Source organism: Phaethon aethereus (genome assembly GCF_964289735.1).
Source record: "Phaethon aethereus genome assembly, chromosome: 3".
NCBI classification, from domain to species: domain Eukaryota; kingdom Metazoa; phylum Chordata; class Aves; order Phaethontiformes; family Phaethontidae; genus Phaethon; species Phaethon aethereus.
This window is the reverse complement of record NC_138576.1, coordinates 100480596-100498573: the sequence shown is the minus strand read 5'-3', so window position 1 is coordinate 100498573 and position 17978 is coordinate 100480596. Positions and strand designations below refer to the sequence as shown.

The 17978-nt window shown below is 36.0% G+C and overlaps 1 protein-coding gene across 1 annotated transcript; it reads right to left on the bottom strand.

Annotated features, from left to right (window-relative positions):
• Positions 1–349: 349 nt before the first annotated feature.
• On the bottom strand, positions 350–17792 carry PREPL (prolyl endopeptidase like; the record flags this gene model as incomplete). The annotated part of the gene is made up of 14 exons (XM_081998159.1): positions 350–430; positions 1338–1444; positions 2505–2631; positions 3574–3723; positions 3913–4129; positions 5326–5501; positions 6249–6452; positions 7910–8095; positions 8657–8873; positions 11173–11296; positions 13337–13543; positions 14192–14258; positions 14765–14959; positions 17574–17792. The coding sequence occupies 14 exons, from the start codon at positions 17790–17792 to the stop codon at positions 350–352; spliced, it is 2277 nt and encodes a 758-aa protein (XP_081854285.1).
• Positions 17793–17978: the final 186 nt, after the last annotated feature.

Here is a 17978-nt window from a genome sequence, read left to right as displayed (position 1 = left end):
GCCTGTTCAACGTGCATGTCTTCACTTGTTGGGCTTTAAGCACCAACCATTGTGCTTCAGCTCCACTTGTATAGTGCTGCACTGCTTGCTTACATGAACAGAACTGTATTCAACAAGTGGATTAATGTAGGCAGCTACTTTTGTATTATCTGGCAGGGGGAAAATTAAGATCTTAGATTGTGTATTTATAAACCAATGCCACAGCCAACTTTGTCTTTGAATTTCTTGTCTGCCTATGCCCATAAAGCAGGGATCCAAGAGGAGGAGAGATCCTCTGGAGAAGGTGTTTGCTTTTCATATAAATAAAAATCTGACCCGAAGTTCTTCAGGTGGTCAATGTGTTTATTAGCTATTTGCAAGATTTGATATGACGTTGGGGATGGCATACTTCCTCAAGTTCTTTGTTCAGAAAAGTGAGGTGTCTTGCAACCTAAAATAATGAAAATATTTTATTACAAAATAAAAAATTATTTGCACTATAAACCTTCAGGTTCTTTCACAGCTCTTCTAACCTTCTTCCTTTCCCATACTAACACTAAGCAACATATGCCATAAGAAAGAATGAGGCTTTTCCTGAAATAATTCATTTTGAGAATAACTGCCACAACTACTAAATAATATTTGCTAGGATTTGTTAAAGTTAGCAGTAATAAAACTTGTATCCAACTGTGATAAGTCTGAGACAGCAGTAACAATATGGCAGCATACTGCTTCTAGCATGCACGCTTGTAGAAAGTGCAAAATGTTGAAATGTAATTGTAGTAGTGGCCTTTGATAGCACAGATCATGCATTCCAAAATGTACAGATCAAACCCATCATTAGAATGGGTTTACTCATGAGCAAGATGGAAGTAAATAGCCAGTATGACAATTTTAAGCACTTAACACACTACAGTGCAAGACTTCCTGCTGGAACAATGTTTTGCACAACTTAGAACCTTTCATTCAAAGCTCTCAGCACATTACAGTGGGAGTTTAACACCATTTTCAGGCTTAAGGTATGATGACATTCAATAATCTGGCTCTGTCCCTGGCTCCTTTGTGTGTGCATATATATGTAAAATATATAAATAAAGATACGTATAAGAATACATACATCGATGTATACATATAATTTTATATATGTAAACCAACAGTTGCTCTTGCAATATGTACAAAAGGTTGCAAAAACAACCTTAATTCCAGGAGGTTGGTTGGTTGGTTGATTAGTTAGTTTTCTTTTAATACTTCTAAAAATACATTCAACGACTGCATGAACTACTGAGGTTGAAGCAGTATCAATTGAGAGGACACCTCCCTCCAACATATCATGGATGTGTGCAATAAAGGGAACATACCTCATTCAGTGAATCCTCCCAAGATGAATCACAATGACTGCCAGTTGCCTGAATGTCTAAGATGATATTAGGGGTCCAATTTCCTGGAACAATGAAGCTAGCAATCACTTGACATTGAATGAACAAGGAAAAAGGTAAGTGGGGATATGAGTTGTTTAGGGATAGATAATTCTGCCTTCTGGCCTGACAGAATTTCTATTATTCCTTAAGAAGAAGAAAAAAAAAAAATCATATAAGGCCTTTCTGGATGAACTATTTGTATTTCTATTAACTACATATTTGAAAAAATGTTTATATATTTAGCATTTCTCTCTGAGTCTTTTTGGAAAGACATACTTTTTTCTGTCTCAGCAACAACCACAACAGCAATTGCAGCATCTGATATCCTTTCTCAACCACTGCAGTTCTGCTGCTAGCAGAGAAGGGCCATAATGAAATTTAGAAAAGCTAATTCAAGATCTATTTTGGTACTAATGGTAAAAGCCTCTCCCCAGATTAAATGGTACTTGAAAATAGTAAGGTTTGAATGTACCTTTTGCTGGGAACAGTCCCAAAGCTAGTGTTAAGTTTCAGGTATAAAAGCATCTACGCCGTGGCACTGTTGTCATTCTAACTTGGACTAACATCTGCAGTTTCAGGAAACTGGGAAAAGTAGGTTTTTATAGAGCAGCAAAAATAAGATCTCTATCCATGTGTTGTTGAGAATTGCAGTCTTGACTGTACCAGTACCTGGACTAGATAGTATGGGTTCACTTAGCATATGTCAAACAGTCACCATATGTTGAGGCCTAGGAAAGAGTCAGCCCAACCCATTTTCTCCCAGTCCTTTTTTTCATCTCAGAGGGCTTCCTGACCCTGTTGTGGTTTGTCATGATTAATATTTAACACATATGGGTTTAACTGTTTTCAGGCAGGTCTACAATACAGAAATATCTGGTCCCTCTTAAGGCTCTGGAGAGTGCATCTTAGAAGCTGAGGCTTATCTATTTGTCAGCATGGCTGCACATCTCACCTTTGCAGATAACAGAAATTACTTCAGAGCTTTTGATACTACATCACACAAATGAATGCATTTAAGGAGGAGTTAGTCTCTATGGTGTTTAATTGCAGGACTACTAATATTCTGGTTTAGTTAACTCCATGTATCTGTAATATTCTTATTCTTACCTTTCTCACTTGTTCTGCTGGCGTGATCTAGTGCAGCCTTCCTAAGTTTCTGAACATATCGTAAAACTCCTATTAGTGGTATCCGTTGATCATTTTCATATGCCGTGATAAAAACTGAAGGATAACACTGAGATGAAAAACCAAAACCAGTTAAAGTCTTGACAAGTGTTTTTTCTCATAAACTAACAAATTCTTCTCTATTTATCTTACTGTATTACTTGTTATGGCTTATCTAAAAAAGACAGCTATTACATAATTCCCTGCTTTTAAAAAAGCACTTTTATTACACTAACTGCGAAAAGTATTTTGGTCTGAAAAATTATTTCATATCAGGGGATCATCCACTTGTAAAAGGTAATCGAAAACATCCTCTCCCCACTGGTAAAGGTCTGACACGTCTGCTTGCTGATGATTACCTCAAAAAAAGGGGACTAATAGTCATGGAATGGTTCTCCTTAAAAGAGTAGTTGAGGTTTACTTTTGCAATCTTTCTACACATAAAAAGTAGATGGTTTTATATAGTAAGATTTTACTTAATGAACCTATGCAACACAGCTAATGTGTTACTTCAAATAAAGAAAGCTTTCCTCTGACATGACAATGTCAAAGCTATAGTTCCTTTTCCATTTCATTGTTTGCCTCTGAAAAGGTATTTAATGGGTGGAAAATACCTCTTTCGTCCTATGACAAACTCTGCAAAAGCCAGCAGAAAAACAGAAATCCCCACAAAAGGAGAAAGTATTTTACATGTTGAGGTTTAGTTATACAATAGAATAATCTATTACTTTTAGGCAGTCCTACAACAAAAACAGTTTTTTGAAAGCTATCAATTATTTAGAAGGCATTTGGTTAATTTCAGTAGTCACCAATGATTCCAAATATTGCTAAGATTATTACTGAAATAGCTTATATTTGTATTGATGATTCATTTTAAAACAAAGCAGCAGCCAAGACAATTCTAAAATAGAGGGGTTTAAAGCACTGAAAAGGTTAAAATAGACTTACTAGCTTTTTGTTTTCTTATAAACTACTACCCTTTATTACTGTAGTATTCCACGCATAGTTTTACCTGTGTCTTAATATTCTGGTATGGACAATAGCTTTTGATATACTTCATACATTTTTCATCTGCTAATGGATTTCCCCATTCTTCCTGTTCTTCAATTGTCAGTGGGAGATGAGTTTTCCTCATTGTATTTAGAACATCTACGAAAGGAGCCTTAGAAGTTATTAAAAAGAAAAAAGTTGGCAAATAGGACATAGAACCTCAAATGCCTATGTCAAGGTTTTCTCAAACAAATGAGGAAAGTGAATTCGGAATTGGAATGTTTCCAATTCTGAAACTGGTAGAATGGAACAGAAAATACAGTCTAACCTCATAATCCGTGAAAGGTCTGCAGCACCTCACCTGTAAAACCATGGCTCTGATAAGTTCTGGGTCAGTGTTGCACAGGGCTCCTGCAAGAACTCCTCCTGCACTGGCAGCTGCTAGTGCTGTGTATTTTGGCTGAGAAAATCCTAGTTTGTGCAGCAGCATGATGCAAGCCTTAAGGTCATGGAGACCATTGAGTTTATTATGCTGACATCCACCTTTGTGCCAGCTAAGGCCTAGCTCTCCTCCACCCCTGAAATTTAAAGGAATTCGAGTTGGAGTCTTTTTGGAAAACATTACACAGCATGGTTTCAGATAATGGAGGGACAGTGGCAGCCACAGAATTGCAAAACCATAGTTTGCCTTCCCAATTAACTCTTCTCTATTCTTGTCCTTTACAGCTAAAATACACAATGTGCAAACAAAAAACCCTCATGCACAATGACTGGTGAAAATCCTAACTGCGTAAGGGCACTCAGTGTCCTGGAACTCAAAGGAAAAGCACCACTTTAGGAAATGACAGTGTCATTGTAGGCAACACAAAATTAGACACTAATTTATCTTTTATACAAGAAAATAATAAAAAAATAACAAATATTTTCAATACTTATCCCTAACACTAGCATTTATTAAAAAAATTAAAACAGTATTTCTCAGCTCCACGCTAAGACTTTCAAGATGTCTTCTGCTTAATTTTGCTTTTAGCTTAAATTTTATGACTGTTAGAAAGCTTTTTTTTCCCCCTACATTGTGAATTTCAAATACTACTTGAAATGTTACATCTTGTAATACTCACAGAATTTTAAAATTTATTTATATTCCTTTTCATGCAAATATGATTTCGGTTCTAAGCCACCTGAAGTTTCCGTATTCAGGTTTCAAGTTTAAAATTAACTGATTAGTCTGCCAAAATTCTCCATCTTTGGATGAAGCCTATTGTACATAGTGGTTTTATGAAACTAGTAGATTTGTAGGTAAGCTGGAGACAGAGAATTTAGCCAATAAAAGAAAAAGAGATGCAGGTTAAATGCTTAGTTGTTGCTGCAGAAGGCAAATGGCTTTCAGAAGACGCAGACTGAACATTAGTACACAAAACCCTTAGAAAGAGAGGGAGCTAGCACGTCATTGCCATTTGAACATGTTACCTAAATTTTTCTTGAGCAAAGATGAGACAAGAAGTAATGAGACTTCAAAAGATTGAGAGTTACATACAACCATCCTGTTGATTTAAGAAACCTAAATGCAGTACTTGAAAGTATAATTTTTTTTCCTGAGGTAAATTTAATTTTTTGTTAAAAACTACTTATAAAAATCTAAAAAGAGATGAAGTGAAAAGTATGAAGAATTAGGTATAGTTGAAAAATGAAAACAAATTATTTCTGTTACTCTTCAGTTGCATATCAAGAAATAGCTGTATAGCCCACAGATTCCATTTTATATTTGACTTACCTAACATGGCAATATGCTAATATCCACCCCTCTTCAATTAACATCAGCTTTTCTTCTTTAAAGCTCATGTTCAAATCTATGCCATAAGCTCCATATACATGAAGTAGAAGTGGTTTCCTGTGTAGCTCTTTAGAATTCATATTATGAAAAACTGTAATTGGCACCAAAGTTTCATCCTGGAAATGAAGGAGTATTTTACAATAAAGGACATTCAGAAATCTCAATGACACATGGCAATGGAAACTTCAATTATTTATTTTAAAATGTGTTTTTTTTGATTACAGTAATTTTTTTCACTTAGAATGTACAAAGCACTCTTGAGAAATAAAGCTAGAGACTGAACCTCTGCTGTGTAGGCTTCCGGATGCAGAGTATAAAATTCATTTAAGTGCAACACCTGAGGAGTTTTTACACTACCAAAGCACCCAAATCTTCCTTCCCCCTTTAACACCAAGAATATCTATAATTAACAAAATAGTTTACCACTTACTGCAGCACAAACTCTTTATTAACATCTCGAATTTTTTAAACTCAGGCTGTTAAAACTTTCCTTTCTTGATCTACACTGTGCAGCTGGTTGTGGGGTGCTCTTTTCAACAGCTAGCATCTTTTTCATTTACCATGGAGAGTACGATACCATACATCAACTAGCAATTCTATGTTATACTATGCTAGGATTCTTGACTCACTGTGTACTGTTATCTCCTCTAGCATACCCCGGTTAATGGATGAAAAAAAAAAATCTTATCACGACTCTTTCTTGTTCTTCTGTATAGCACTGAAGAAAACACCCACTGTTTAGTAACTATAGCACCACCTGCTCTTTACATTTTTTTAATCTCTATTTCCTGCCAAATACGTTTTCTTTAAATGGATGGGAAGGGAAGAATAAAGGGAATGGGGAAAGGACTGAAAAATCTTACCTTGCTTTTAGCTAGTAAACGTGTAGTGTGACAATTCGTAATAATTGGTACCTCTTGCACAGCTTGTTCAATGAGATTATTTTCTTTAAATGAATATGCAAAACGCCTAGGGGGGTGTACTGGGGAGGTAAGCTGAAAATAGCAAGTGCTCGTGGTATGTTCAGGATGAGAATCCAATTCAAATTCACAGGCCCACGTAGGTAGCTGAGAAAATACGGCATTTCAAGTGAGACCCATACACTGCTTCTGCAAATTTTGCCTAGTATCCTTCAGAGGAAAAGATTTTGAATATCAAGCTAATTATCTTCAGTTTGTATGTAGCACAAACTGTATTTCTTTTAAATTCAAGTAATGCAACAGTCAGAAAGTGAAAGACTTTGGCAAACTTTTTCCCTAAGGCCATTGGATAAAGTTCAACAATGATATGAAAAAAGAAATCCAGATTCAGTTTAAAATGGGCATTAGTGCAGATTTTTTTAAACTAAAACATTCTTTGAAATGATTCTGCATTGTTTTTATTTTTTTTAGATCCTATTTCCCCTCTGATTTCCATTCGTACTTCAACATGTTATACAGCCAAGTCCATGTCAGTTGTTATGCTTTTGCTGTGAGTTAGCTCAGTAATGCTAAGCCACTGAAAACCCCTGCCTCTTAACTTTGTTCCTCGTGCCAGCCATTGTGAAGAACAAAACCTTTTCCTGGCACATTCGCCCTTCAGACACTTACTGCTATTATAGTTAAGATTTCTAACTCTGCCTAGAATAAAAGAAATCAAGATTCATTCTTTGAGAGCAGCAGGGACATAGTCAAATCCTCTGCCAGGCCACTGCTTGCTTGGGTTAGGTTGCTAGAGACTTCTGAAATGGCAGCAAAAGTCCAAGTTCTCCAGAGTAACTGCAGACCCTTTCTGAATAAATAAACTAGGACAAAAATGAAAGGTTTCAGAGACCATACAGTGTACTTTGTTGAAAACCTTTTTCTGTAGTAGTTTTATAGAATGGAGCATTGGTAGCTTGTCATAACAAACTTGCGAGTTCTTCAGATTGTATTTTTCAGGCAAACAAATCTATTAACTATTTCGTCTGAATGGTCTCCAGAAATCATGGATTTGACACGAGTCACTTTGTTTTTAATCCACAAGTATTTAGCAACAAGTAGAGAAGGGAAGAACTACTTTGTGTAAATTGTACTGCAATATCAACTCTTCCTATTTATTATGGGACAGTGTTCATATTTGTCTTCTGAATGTTCCAATCTTTCTTCTGTGGGAGGACCAGGCTTATTTCCTTGCTTACACTCATGAGTGTAACCCAAAGTAGGCCCAGTAACTAAGTAGAGTGTTTAAGGATTCAAGTCCTATTTTACATTAGAAATCAGCTGTATTGTAAAGACCTTGACAGCAATAAGTTGAAGAAAGAACTGACTCATAGGATAGCTGCTCTCTTAGCTTTCTAAGTGCTACAATAAGCCACCACATGAAATCCTGAAGAATAGCCACAGGTAATACAATTCCTTGTAATGACAAACTTGGCAGTATTATAAATTCTAAGAGTAGAAGTGGTTTAGAAACTATCTTTGCTTTCATTATAATGTTATGCTAAAAAACCCCACAAAATAGTGCTGGAAGAATATTATGCTGCTTAAGCCAAGCTAAAACATACCTTTATTGACTGAACTGAATGCGAAACAAAAGAAATCACATTTAAGTAAAGATGACCAGCATTCTTCAGGAACATAATACAGTGATCACTGAACATCTCCAAGTCTACTAGCTTGGTTTTCTCTTCCAGTGCATGAACTAACTGCCAGTTCTCCATGCCACTGGAAGCTACTGGTGCCTTCATCAACTACAAAAATAAAAAAAAACCACCTCGCATTACTATGATGTTGTAAGAGTTACAAATGTACACACATACAGGTGATCTCATGCAATGCTTTTATTGCAAAAAATTATTACTTTGTATTGGAGGGGTTTGCCTGACTAAAACTGGAGGTTTTTAAACTCCCTTTACTTGGGCAAAATGGAAGAACAATTCAGTAACATTTGGAGAAGCAAGTTCAAGTCTCATCGATTAATCTAAGTGTATTTGGTGTGGCTAGCAGAACTGTAGGTGGTTTAGTTATATGGACTAAGATCACCAACTTAGATTTTAATATAAAGGAAATGACTGATAAAGCATACTCATTTCCTGATCTTGCCAAAGGAATTAGAATCAAACTGGCATGCTACGGGTGAGACTCCATGTACTATTGTCAGTCTTTCAATCCATGCAGCTCACTTTGTCATTCTCTTAAATTATTTCAGTAGGCTGTGAAGCAGAGAATTAAAAGCCAGCCTTACTCTTTCCGTATGATCTGCAACAGGTATCTGAATGAATCCCATGAATCTTATTATCAGTGAAAATTACCTTATATTCTGCAGGTTCTCCGTATGTAGTAAGAATATATAACTCATCATTTCTGTGCTCAATGTGGTAAATAACCCCTTTTGTTCGTGCTTGTACAAGAGTGGGTAACTTGTAAGGATGTCTACAGTCAACCAGCCAAACTTCCGAGGTTGTCTTGCTGTTGCTGTTGATAGTGAGAAAACGCCTATCTTTTGTGCAATGTATGTCCACAAAGAATCTGTAAGGAACAATTAAGAAAAAGAAAAAAAAGCTTAAACTTGATTAGTATTTTAAAAATACATCAGTTGCTTCAGAATCCTGGGTTTCCATCTGCAAGGTAAGAAAAAGCGTGCCTGTAAGTAGACTGGAGAAATTCCAGGCTACTTGGTTCCCAGACTCACTCCTGCTGCATTTATCGTGGCATTCAAAAACTCACAATCTTGTGTGTGGAACCTGAAATCTGCAAGGAAAGCAGTTTTGTTATTGCCCAACTGAATCCAGATTTTTGCCTCACTGAGATAAACTGGAAGTTCGTTGATGTATACAGGCTTTAAAATTTAGGCAAAATGCAGAACTTCTTGTTATTGAACTTGTAACCCTATTTTTTTTTAAAAAAAGTAGTAACTGATAATTATATTTAAACTAATAAAGGACATCATGTGGGAACAGCACTAACAAAAGAAAAGTAGATGCTATTATAAATTGATAAAAAGCCTACGTGTTACTGACCCAGCTTTGTCTGAAGCAAGTAAGACAAAAAAAGACTGTTTTCTTAAAAAGTACAGAGGCCTATATAAGACAAACAGTGTTGCAGTGATGAAGATGGAAACTAGGAACTGGTTTTGGAACTATCTAAGAAACTAGGAACCATCAACTGGTTTTAAGTGCTTCTAAAATCTAGAAACAGAAAAAAGAATGATAACCAGTGGCTGGATGCTGGACAAGTTCATGCTGAAATTCAGACTCAAATGAGTCATCCTAGTTAATTGGAATGTCACATCTTGGGACACGGCAGTTTCTTTGCCATTTTGAATCTTTAAGACTGGATGTCTCTAAAAGCAAAACTATGTCCAACACAAAAATCCAGAAGATTTCATCAAGAAATTGCAGGGTTGAGTACCGTAATCTGCATTAAACAGGATCAGATACATGATCGAAATAATGATCCCTCTAGACTTCAAAATATTTGACTGGTGAAGGAAAGGATGCTTTAGATAGCATTTTCAGTGCCTTTAATTATTTGCAGGTGGAGGAACTAAAATTTTTTTGGTACTATTGTTTTTTCTAATTGCACCCTCTTGACATCTTTAGGAGGACAGGCACAGCGGGGGATTTGAAGTCTGCAAGGAATCAGCCTCCTGCCTCTCTAATATACACAGATTTGGCAAGAGCATGGCACTGCATTCAGTAGAGATTCCAACAGTTCAGCTCTGCTGACCTTATGTCTAAGACAGTCAAGCTGAAACACACATTACAGTTCTCCCCAAGGACTCTGACCTTGATGTTACAATTTTTTTTGTCTTTGTAGCTTTTTTTTAAGGAAGTCAAGAAATTTTCAACTTCTAAAAAAAATAATTATTTGGTTGCACCTAAAAGAGCTGGTGAGATGTAGAATGGAACTGCTCAATGGCAACACAAAAGGATGTCTTGCCATCTCCAATGAACAAGTGAGTTCAGTCATGAGCTGCACTAGCACATGAACCTTTAGAGTAACTTTCTAGTAGATTTACTGTAATGACTATGACCTTCAGAATTATGCCAACAGTTTCCCTGTGGGGAAGCGTCAGGTCAGTGCAACTAGATTTTCCAAAGGTATGCATCAAATGCAGCTCGAACAAAAGGATCTTATTTCCTCCATCTTAATTGCAGACTTTTTCTGGTTTTTCAGCTGAAAGTGTAATTTGAATTTCTTTACTGAATATGTAACTTGAATTAAGAATAATCACAAACATTTATGGAATGCTGTATAAATCTACCACATGCCACATGGCTGAAAAACTAGTTCTGCACTCAATTTAGCAAAAGCCTTCTTGTCTTCCTAAACCACTGCTTAAAGAAAGGTTATTGAGAGGGTATTCAGTCAACAATAGTTCTATCTCTGGGAATGCTGTAATGATTTTGCTCATCCATTACCCAGAGCAAGGATTAGCCTGAACTTGTATGTTTTTTAAAAGATGTATCAGACATCAATAGCAGAGAAAACAAAATGAAATCCACAATCTGATTTACCCCATATGAAACTGTCACACATTCATTAAAGGACACCGTGACCTGAGACTGACCTTGACATTTATAAACTCAGCTGAACTCGTGAGGTAAGAGAGGAAAGTTAAATCTCTGCTGATCACATATCAAGAGGAGAACAGAGCACATTCTCAGGCTGCATAAGGCACTACTGACAGCAGAACTCAACTTAAAAATACCTTTTACCATTTGGAATATGATACAGAAGAATTTGTTTTCCAAACCAGTTATATTTTACATATAAAATACTCTAGAATATGTAAAGGACTTGTTATGTTTTAGGTAAGAATTACCTTGCATCTTGTTCTGTATAAACTAACTTAGTATGTTTCTGATCAGTGAAAGCGATCATGAACACATTCTGGCATTTAAGGTTCTTCTGCCTTGTGTAATATAGAACATCATTTGTAGCCCATTCTGGAAAAAAGACAAATGCATATCAAATTTGGAACAGTATATACTATTACCAAGAGAAAATGGAGCTCTATGAACACTGGACCCCATGCTGAAAAAGGTGGGTTGCAGCTGACGTGGAACTGAGGACAGCACTTCTACATCCCAGAGGCCAGGGTAAGCCACAAAAGCTTTTTCCATGTTTTCTCTGAAATCCCACAGACCAAGAATTTTGTTACATATATTAAAAAAAAAAAAATCAGAGGATCACGTTCCAAGGCCCAGGAAGAGGAAGCTCTTGACCTTGTGGGGGTTCTGGAGGTAACAAGAAAATAGAAGACATCTGGCTGTTTAAAATGGAGCAGAGAAACAGTGATTTACATGGAATCAGTGGGATAATAGAGCATGAGCTCTGCACCGCTGCATGTGACTACATTTAGAGAAAAGAGATGATGCATGTGCCCCACGGGTACTGCTGATATAAAAATTCTCCAGTTTTCTATGCTTGTATACGTGATCAGCAACATCAGAAACATATAAATACAGGAACCTTATTATTCTGGAATTTAGTAATCTGACTGATCCAGCCAAATTACTGCTATCTCTGCTGGTCCTACAGCCACTAGAATGTTTAATATATGTGCTTCAAAAAATTACTGCATGCTGTCTTATGCATAAATACTAATTTTCAGTGCAAAACCCAAGGAAGTACCACACTGAAGTAATCCAAACAATGTGCTATCTCAACAGCAATGTGGCTCTGAAGTGCACAGGTAGCTGAGGGTTCACTATGAAAACTACCCTTAGAAGTGAAATCCAAGTTCTGTAGCCTAGCACTTAAAAACAGATCTGAATTTTCAAGAACTTTCATTTGTCTGCCTGCTATTGTGTATCATGCAATACAAGCATATACTCTGCAAGTGGTCCTAAGACCTAATTCTCTTGGTCATGATTGAGGTACCTCTGTACTTTGTGATACCTCTATACCTAACACCTCAGTAAGTTTATAAAATGCGTGTAATCGCTACCATTCTGATAGTCGTTTTTTGTACTCTTATTATCTGCCATAATCTGTCACACCTACATAGGCAACAGGGAGTTGGTTTCTTAAATGTACTAATTCTTCCAGACAAACCTAGATACATGTTTAAATCAAGTACAGTGAAAAATGTCACTGGCAAATTTTCAGGCCTGGTTTTCAACAGGCATTATAAACTTCAATTGTGCAAACACAGCATAAAATTCTGTATACTCTTAATTTTTCTAACTAGGAAGTTTTACCTAGAGTTTTAAATTCTTTCCCTGCCCAGGCAAATTGCTTACTGTACTATATATACTTGATGACATCTAACAATATAATCTAAAATAAAAGATGTAGAACATAGTATACACACTATTGCACTCTTTTGGCTATATTCTTTAACATACTAAAAAAAAAAAACCAAAACATTTCCCATTCACTTCAGATTACCTCTGCTTATTTTAACAGCAATGTACAGCTGTGTAATCTATTCTGAAAGAACTGACTGAAGGCCTGACTGACTTTTTTGGGCTCTGAATTTTGACCCACATCCTAGAGCCCAGCTGAAAATCCAGGCAATACTTAACAGTATTTAAGTAGGTAGCAGTTGCATACTTTTCAGCAAAGCAAAGTGCCTACAGCTATCAGCGACTTCAGTTGTAGATATAAGAGAAATGTAACTAGAACATTTCTCAAAAAGATCTTTATATTGCAAACAGTTATGTCAGTAAATTTTTAAAGAAGCGTATTGAATTAAATAAAAAAAATTATATGCATGACTGTTAAAACATGTATAAATTCTTGCTTTTACAATGAAGGGAAACCTGTATCATGAAAACAAGTCACTTTCATCCACATCAGGTAACTTGTAATTGTGCAGTGTGGAAGAAATCTTAAATAAGAACCAATTCAACAGCTGTAAGGATTACATCTAAAAATGTTGCTTCCTTTTTTGTTAATTAAGTACTTTAATATTGTGTGGACTAACAAAAATGTTGTGTTGCAAGCTGGTGTGATCCACAGGATATTTATAAACAACTTACCAAAACTAAATACATTAGGAATTACTTTTTCCACGACAGGAAGATGACCAACTCTCATAATAACACAAGTTGCTTCTTCAGAATTTTCACTTTTTAAGCTGATAGCCATGTATCTCTGATCTGGTGAAATTCTGATTCGTTGAATAAAGGCATCAGAAAAGCCAAGATCTTCAGTACTGAATAAAATGTCAACATTTCCTTCATCTACTACATAAAAAAAGAGACATAGCAAAAAAATCCTGTAATTAAGGCACTGTCAAAATGAACAATGGTTGTTAATACCTGTATTTAACAAGTCTGCCTGCAATATTCACAAGCATACTACTGGAATTTCTTAACACCAAATACTTGTCTTGCATGATGTTTGCAAATGCACTTTGTAAAAATAAACAAAAAATTACAGTTCTGGGGGGGAAAAAGTAGTAGTTATTACTAAAAATATTTTTAAAGTGTAGATTTTGGCTTCTAGTAAATGTATTAAATTTTAAAGTGCAGATATCTAAAGCACAGTTGTTTTTACTAAATACAACTAGTAATTTTTTTTTCCACCCCCTCAGAAATAAAAAAGCATGAATGTGCTTTTCCTTTCTCAAACTGTTAAGTTAGGGATCTGAAAAGAAGTGACTGCTCTCTTTCCAGAAACTTTGCCTTAGTATCAATATATTCTATTCTCTAACTCTCTTCACCTCACCCTGTCAGATTCAGGATTCTAGACTTATTAATCAATCTATTAAAGAATTTTATAAAGTATTTTTATTTTTAGCAATTATACTTTAGTGTACTTTTCTTACACTAAGTGGTAACATGCACAAGATTTTCAACAATCGTACCATGTTAGGAAGATAAATCCCTTACCATCATCTGCTTTTGAAAGAAATATGCAGCCATTCTCTTCAAAGTACACGTTCTCTCCAAACCTGATCTGTTCAATACAAAACAAACATGTTTCAAGTCTAACATATAGTTACATTATCTCCTTAGAATCCCTATATTCAATCATTGTTCTGTATAACACAATTGTAACATACACAGATGACAGAATACAGCACATACATTTGATACTAAGAAGGAATTGCACACATCAGAAAGGTTCTTTCAAAGTTAGGGCACTAACTGCTCTAAATTTAACAAAAGGCTCGATCACCTGCAATTGCTCTTGTAACTTACAATGTCTTGTATTCTCTATCAAAAAATCAAATTATTATTGTATCTTTACTTGCTTTTGCCTATGGAGAAATTAAGATAAATACACTATCATAACAGCTTGTTCTAAACACATGCTCTTACTATCCACAATTACTAACATATTCAAACCTCAAAACTACCACCATAAAATAGTCAGTAAAACAGCATTTTATAGCAGGAATGGCTTCACTCCCTTTTATTTGTACTCAGTGATGAGAAATGTTTATATTTTTTTCTACTTACCTTTGGGCTTCCTGAACTGAATGTACACTTGTGCAATTCTCGTAATTTTTCCTTGATTCTTTTTGTCATAGCTTTGTATCTTGCTGAAGTATCACTCCAGTTTTCCAGCTCTGATTTCAGAAGATTCGTGTACAAAAGCTCTGAGGTTATTATGGATGTATTTTGCTTGCTTTTGGAAGGGATTTTTGTTCCTTCCTGCTAAGTGAGGAAAGACAACAATGGCTACAAGCCAGCATTCTGTGCTCCAATATGAATATATTGAGGCAATAATGATATTTCCTGAGCTACAGACCAAAACCAACTTTGCATTATTACAATAGTACTTGCCATCAAAAAGAAAAATCACAGTTGGAGTAAGTTTTTTTTTTTCAATTCTTCCTGATCTTTTAGGGACGCATTGTCAAATGTGCTCTACTTGTTTCTCTTCAAAATTTAGGGTACTGTTAGTGTATGCTCTTAATTGATTATATGTAAATACATTTGTTCTTGTGCTAAAACTAGTTTTTAGTTATTTTTTATGGAATTCTGTTATTTTTCCTTCTTCAGAGGTATTTTCCCCTAATTTTACTGTCTTAATAGTATCATTTCCTTTCCTAGACAAGAACACCACCACACCTCTCTCCCTGTACCCAGGAATACTACCAGCTTTTTCAAGTTCTTGCTCCTCCTCAAAAGTGTTAGTGTAAATGTTCGTAAGGCACTGAATAAAGTGAAGCAGTGAACCGATATGGGTTCTGCAACAATTTTATCACTAATAAGCTTAGGGATCTGATTTTTCATGATCCATGAGCGGACTACTGCTACCTCATTGCCAACAAAGCTGTCTTCTCTTGTAAAAATGTTAAAATTGCTAGCACAATGTGTTAACATTGCTAGCACAATGCTTCTTCTGCTTGCTGTAAAATCTTGTTTGATTGAATAGTAAGCTTAACAACACGTACATAACTGCATAGATCACACAAAGCATTTTATAACATTCAATGTATTATGTGAGTGTCTCTAAACTTAAAAAGCAGCATGTACTTTTTACGCCATGCTCACTCTTCACGCAGAACTGTTGGTTTGCTACTGGTTTGTCTTCACAAATGCATGTGATCCAAAATGTGAATGTTGCAAATAGACTTTGAAAAGAGGAGAATCTATCTGCTCCAGTTACCAAACTCCCTGTGAATGCAAACCACACCATTCAGGAGAGCTAGCCTAGACAGAGCAGAAGTCAAAGAAACCATGAAAGCCCTTAGAGAAGCTCTGGAGCAACTGTGTAATTGGTCAAGGTAAAAAAACTGCAGGATGTGTTGGTTGTACCACAGTCAATGGAAAATCTGCTGTAAGAAAACACCATTCCCCAAACCAGAAGCAAGCAAACAAAAACCCCCCAGTGGCCACAAATGGATACTTCGGGAAGCATAAGAATGGGATGAGCACAGATGATATTCCCCAACAGGTATTCCCCCAGCCTTCAGCAATTTTAGCTCAGGAATTTCCTGAGCTGAATATGGTTTCCAAACATTTAAAAAGTCTTTCATGTACATGTATCATCTCCCCTTGTACCTATGTAAAATTTTAGCATACCCACACAACTTATTTTGGCAAGTTTCACATTTTATTAATCTTTTGGTGAGTTCCCTCCTTTTGTTTTCAACAGTTACCATTGTTTTTATTTGGAAATATTAAATAGAGGTGGTGGCCACATTAGAGTCACTGTACACCCCCCTGCCTGGGGAAAAACCCGAGTCACCCAAGCAGCTAGAAAATCATCTAGAAGGAGTCTGAGGATAGCAGAGGATCTCAGTGACAATCAGTTTGCAAACATCTGCTCCAAAGCAAACAGGCACAGCTTGCTTTCAGGTGAAAAATACTTGTTCATATCCTGGAACCAGTGTTGTACACCAGCTTTTCTAACTGTGTTAGTGAACTGCCAATGAATAAACAGAACAACACCTTCTCATCCATCAAGACTTCATACATTTTCCTTGAAACATGTGTTTACATTTCAGACACAAACTTAGGAACTGTTTACATCATGGTTAGAAGTAAGAGGGTTACAAGATGATCTTTGGGTCACCTTTGAAGAAACCACACATCTATCTGAAAACATGTTCAAGATAAAATAAACCAAAACACCAATCTTTTTAAACAGCACTTATGCTTATGCATATAAATTGGTTTACAGGCTGTTGTACTGCTGTAAGCTTTTATAATTCCTTTAGCAAACTCTGTATGAGAGACACAGGAACAGAAGACCTGAAATTATTTCAGACTATCTTCTGACTCTGCATGATAGATTGCCACCGACACAAATTTACTTACAGAAATAAATCCTTAAAAACTACCTTTTTAAGTATAGTTTATCACACATGAATACAATTATGAGAAGTTAATAGAATATTTTGGTGTTTAATATGGTGCACACCATGACTTGCTGGTAAGCACAGAAAAGGTCAAATTTTATTGGGCCAGCTCACAGTGGCCAAGTCTGGTGTCATCAGTTTGGACACTCTGCCTCTACACTAGCTGATCTCTCCCTGCAGTTTTCAGACACTTTATCTGAACCTTTCTAAAAGGCAGCAATTTTTAAAAAATTGCTACAGTGGGAAAATCAACCAAAATGCAGCTTTACATCAAAAGAGTATAGGAAAGTTGAACAACGGTACAGGTCTTTGAACATAACTAAAACTCTAGTATTAATCCCCTGCTTCAAAGCCTTTAGGAAAAATGTGTTTCCTCAGCATTTAACATATATGGCTGGCTTCCCTAATAGTTATGCCAAGGTGGTTGTTGACATTAAGTCTATACTTAAACAGCATACCTTGCAGGAAAAGAATCTCCATGGCAGGATGCTTCCAGGTGGCACAGTCCTGTGTGTGCTTGTACTTCCTGAACAGTCCAGGATGTAGCTTTTCTTTGGTGTTATTTTACTATAAAGACATATTGTTTGAAGATAGTGATGCTTAGAGTAGTATTTGACACTGAAGCTCAGCTCTTGGAGAAGATTTCGCAGTCCAACACATGACATCCTAACCTTCATTTCTTGAAAGTCAATCTGAAATACCTGAAAAATCCCGAACTGCTGATCAGTTACACTGTGTATGTGGAATGTACATAACATAAAGTGGAGGTAAAACTTCCTTTCTTTCAAAAAAATGAGACTGATCCATTCAGTAAATGAGATGAGAAAAAACCCCAGTAAAACTTAAGCTGTTTCTTAACAGCT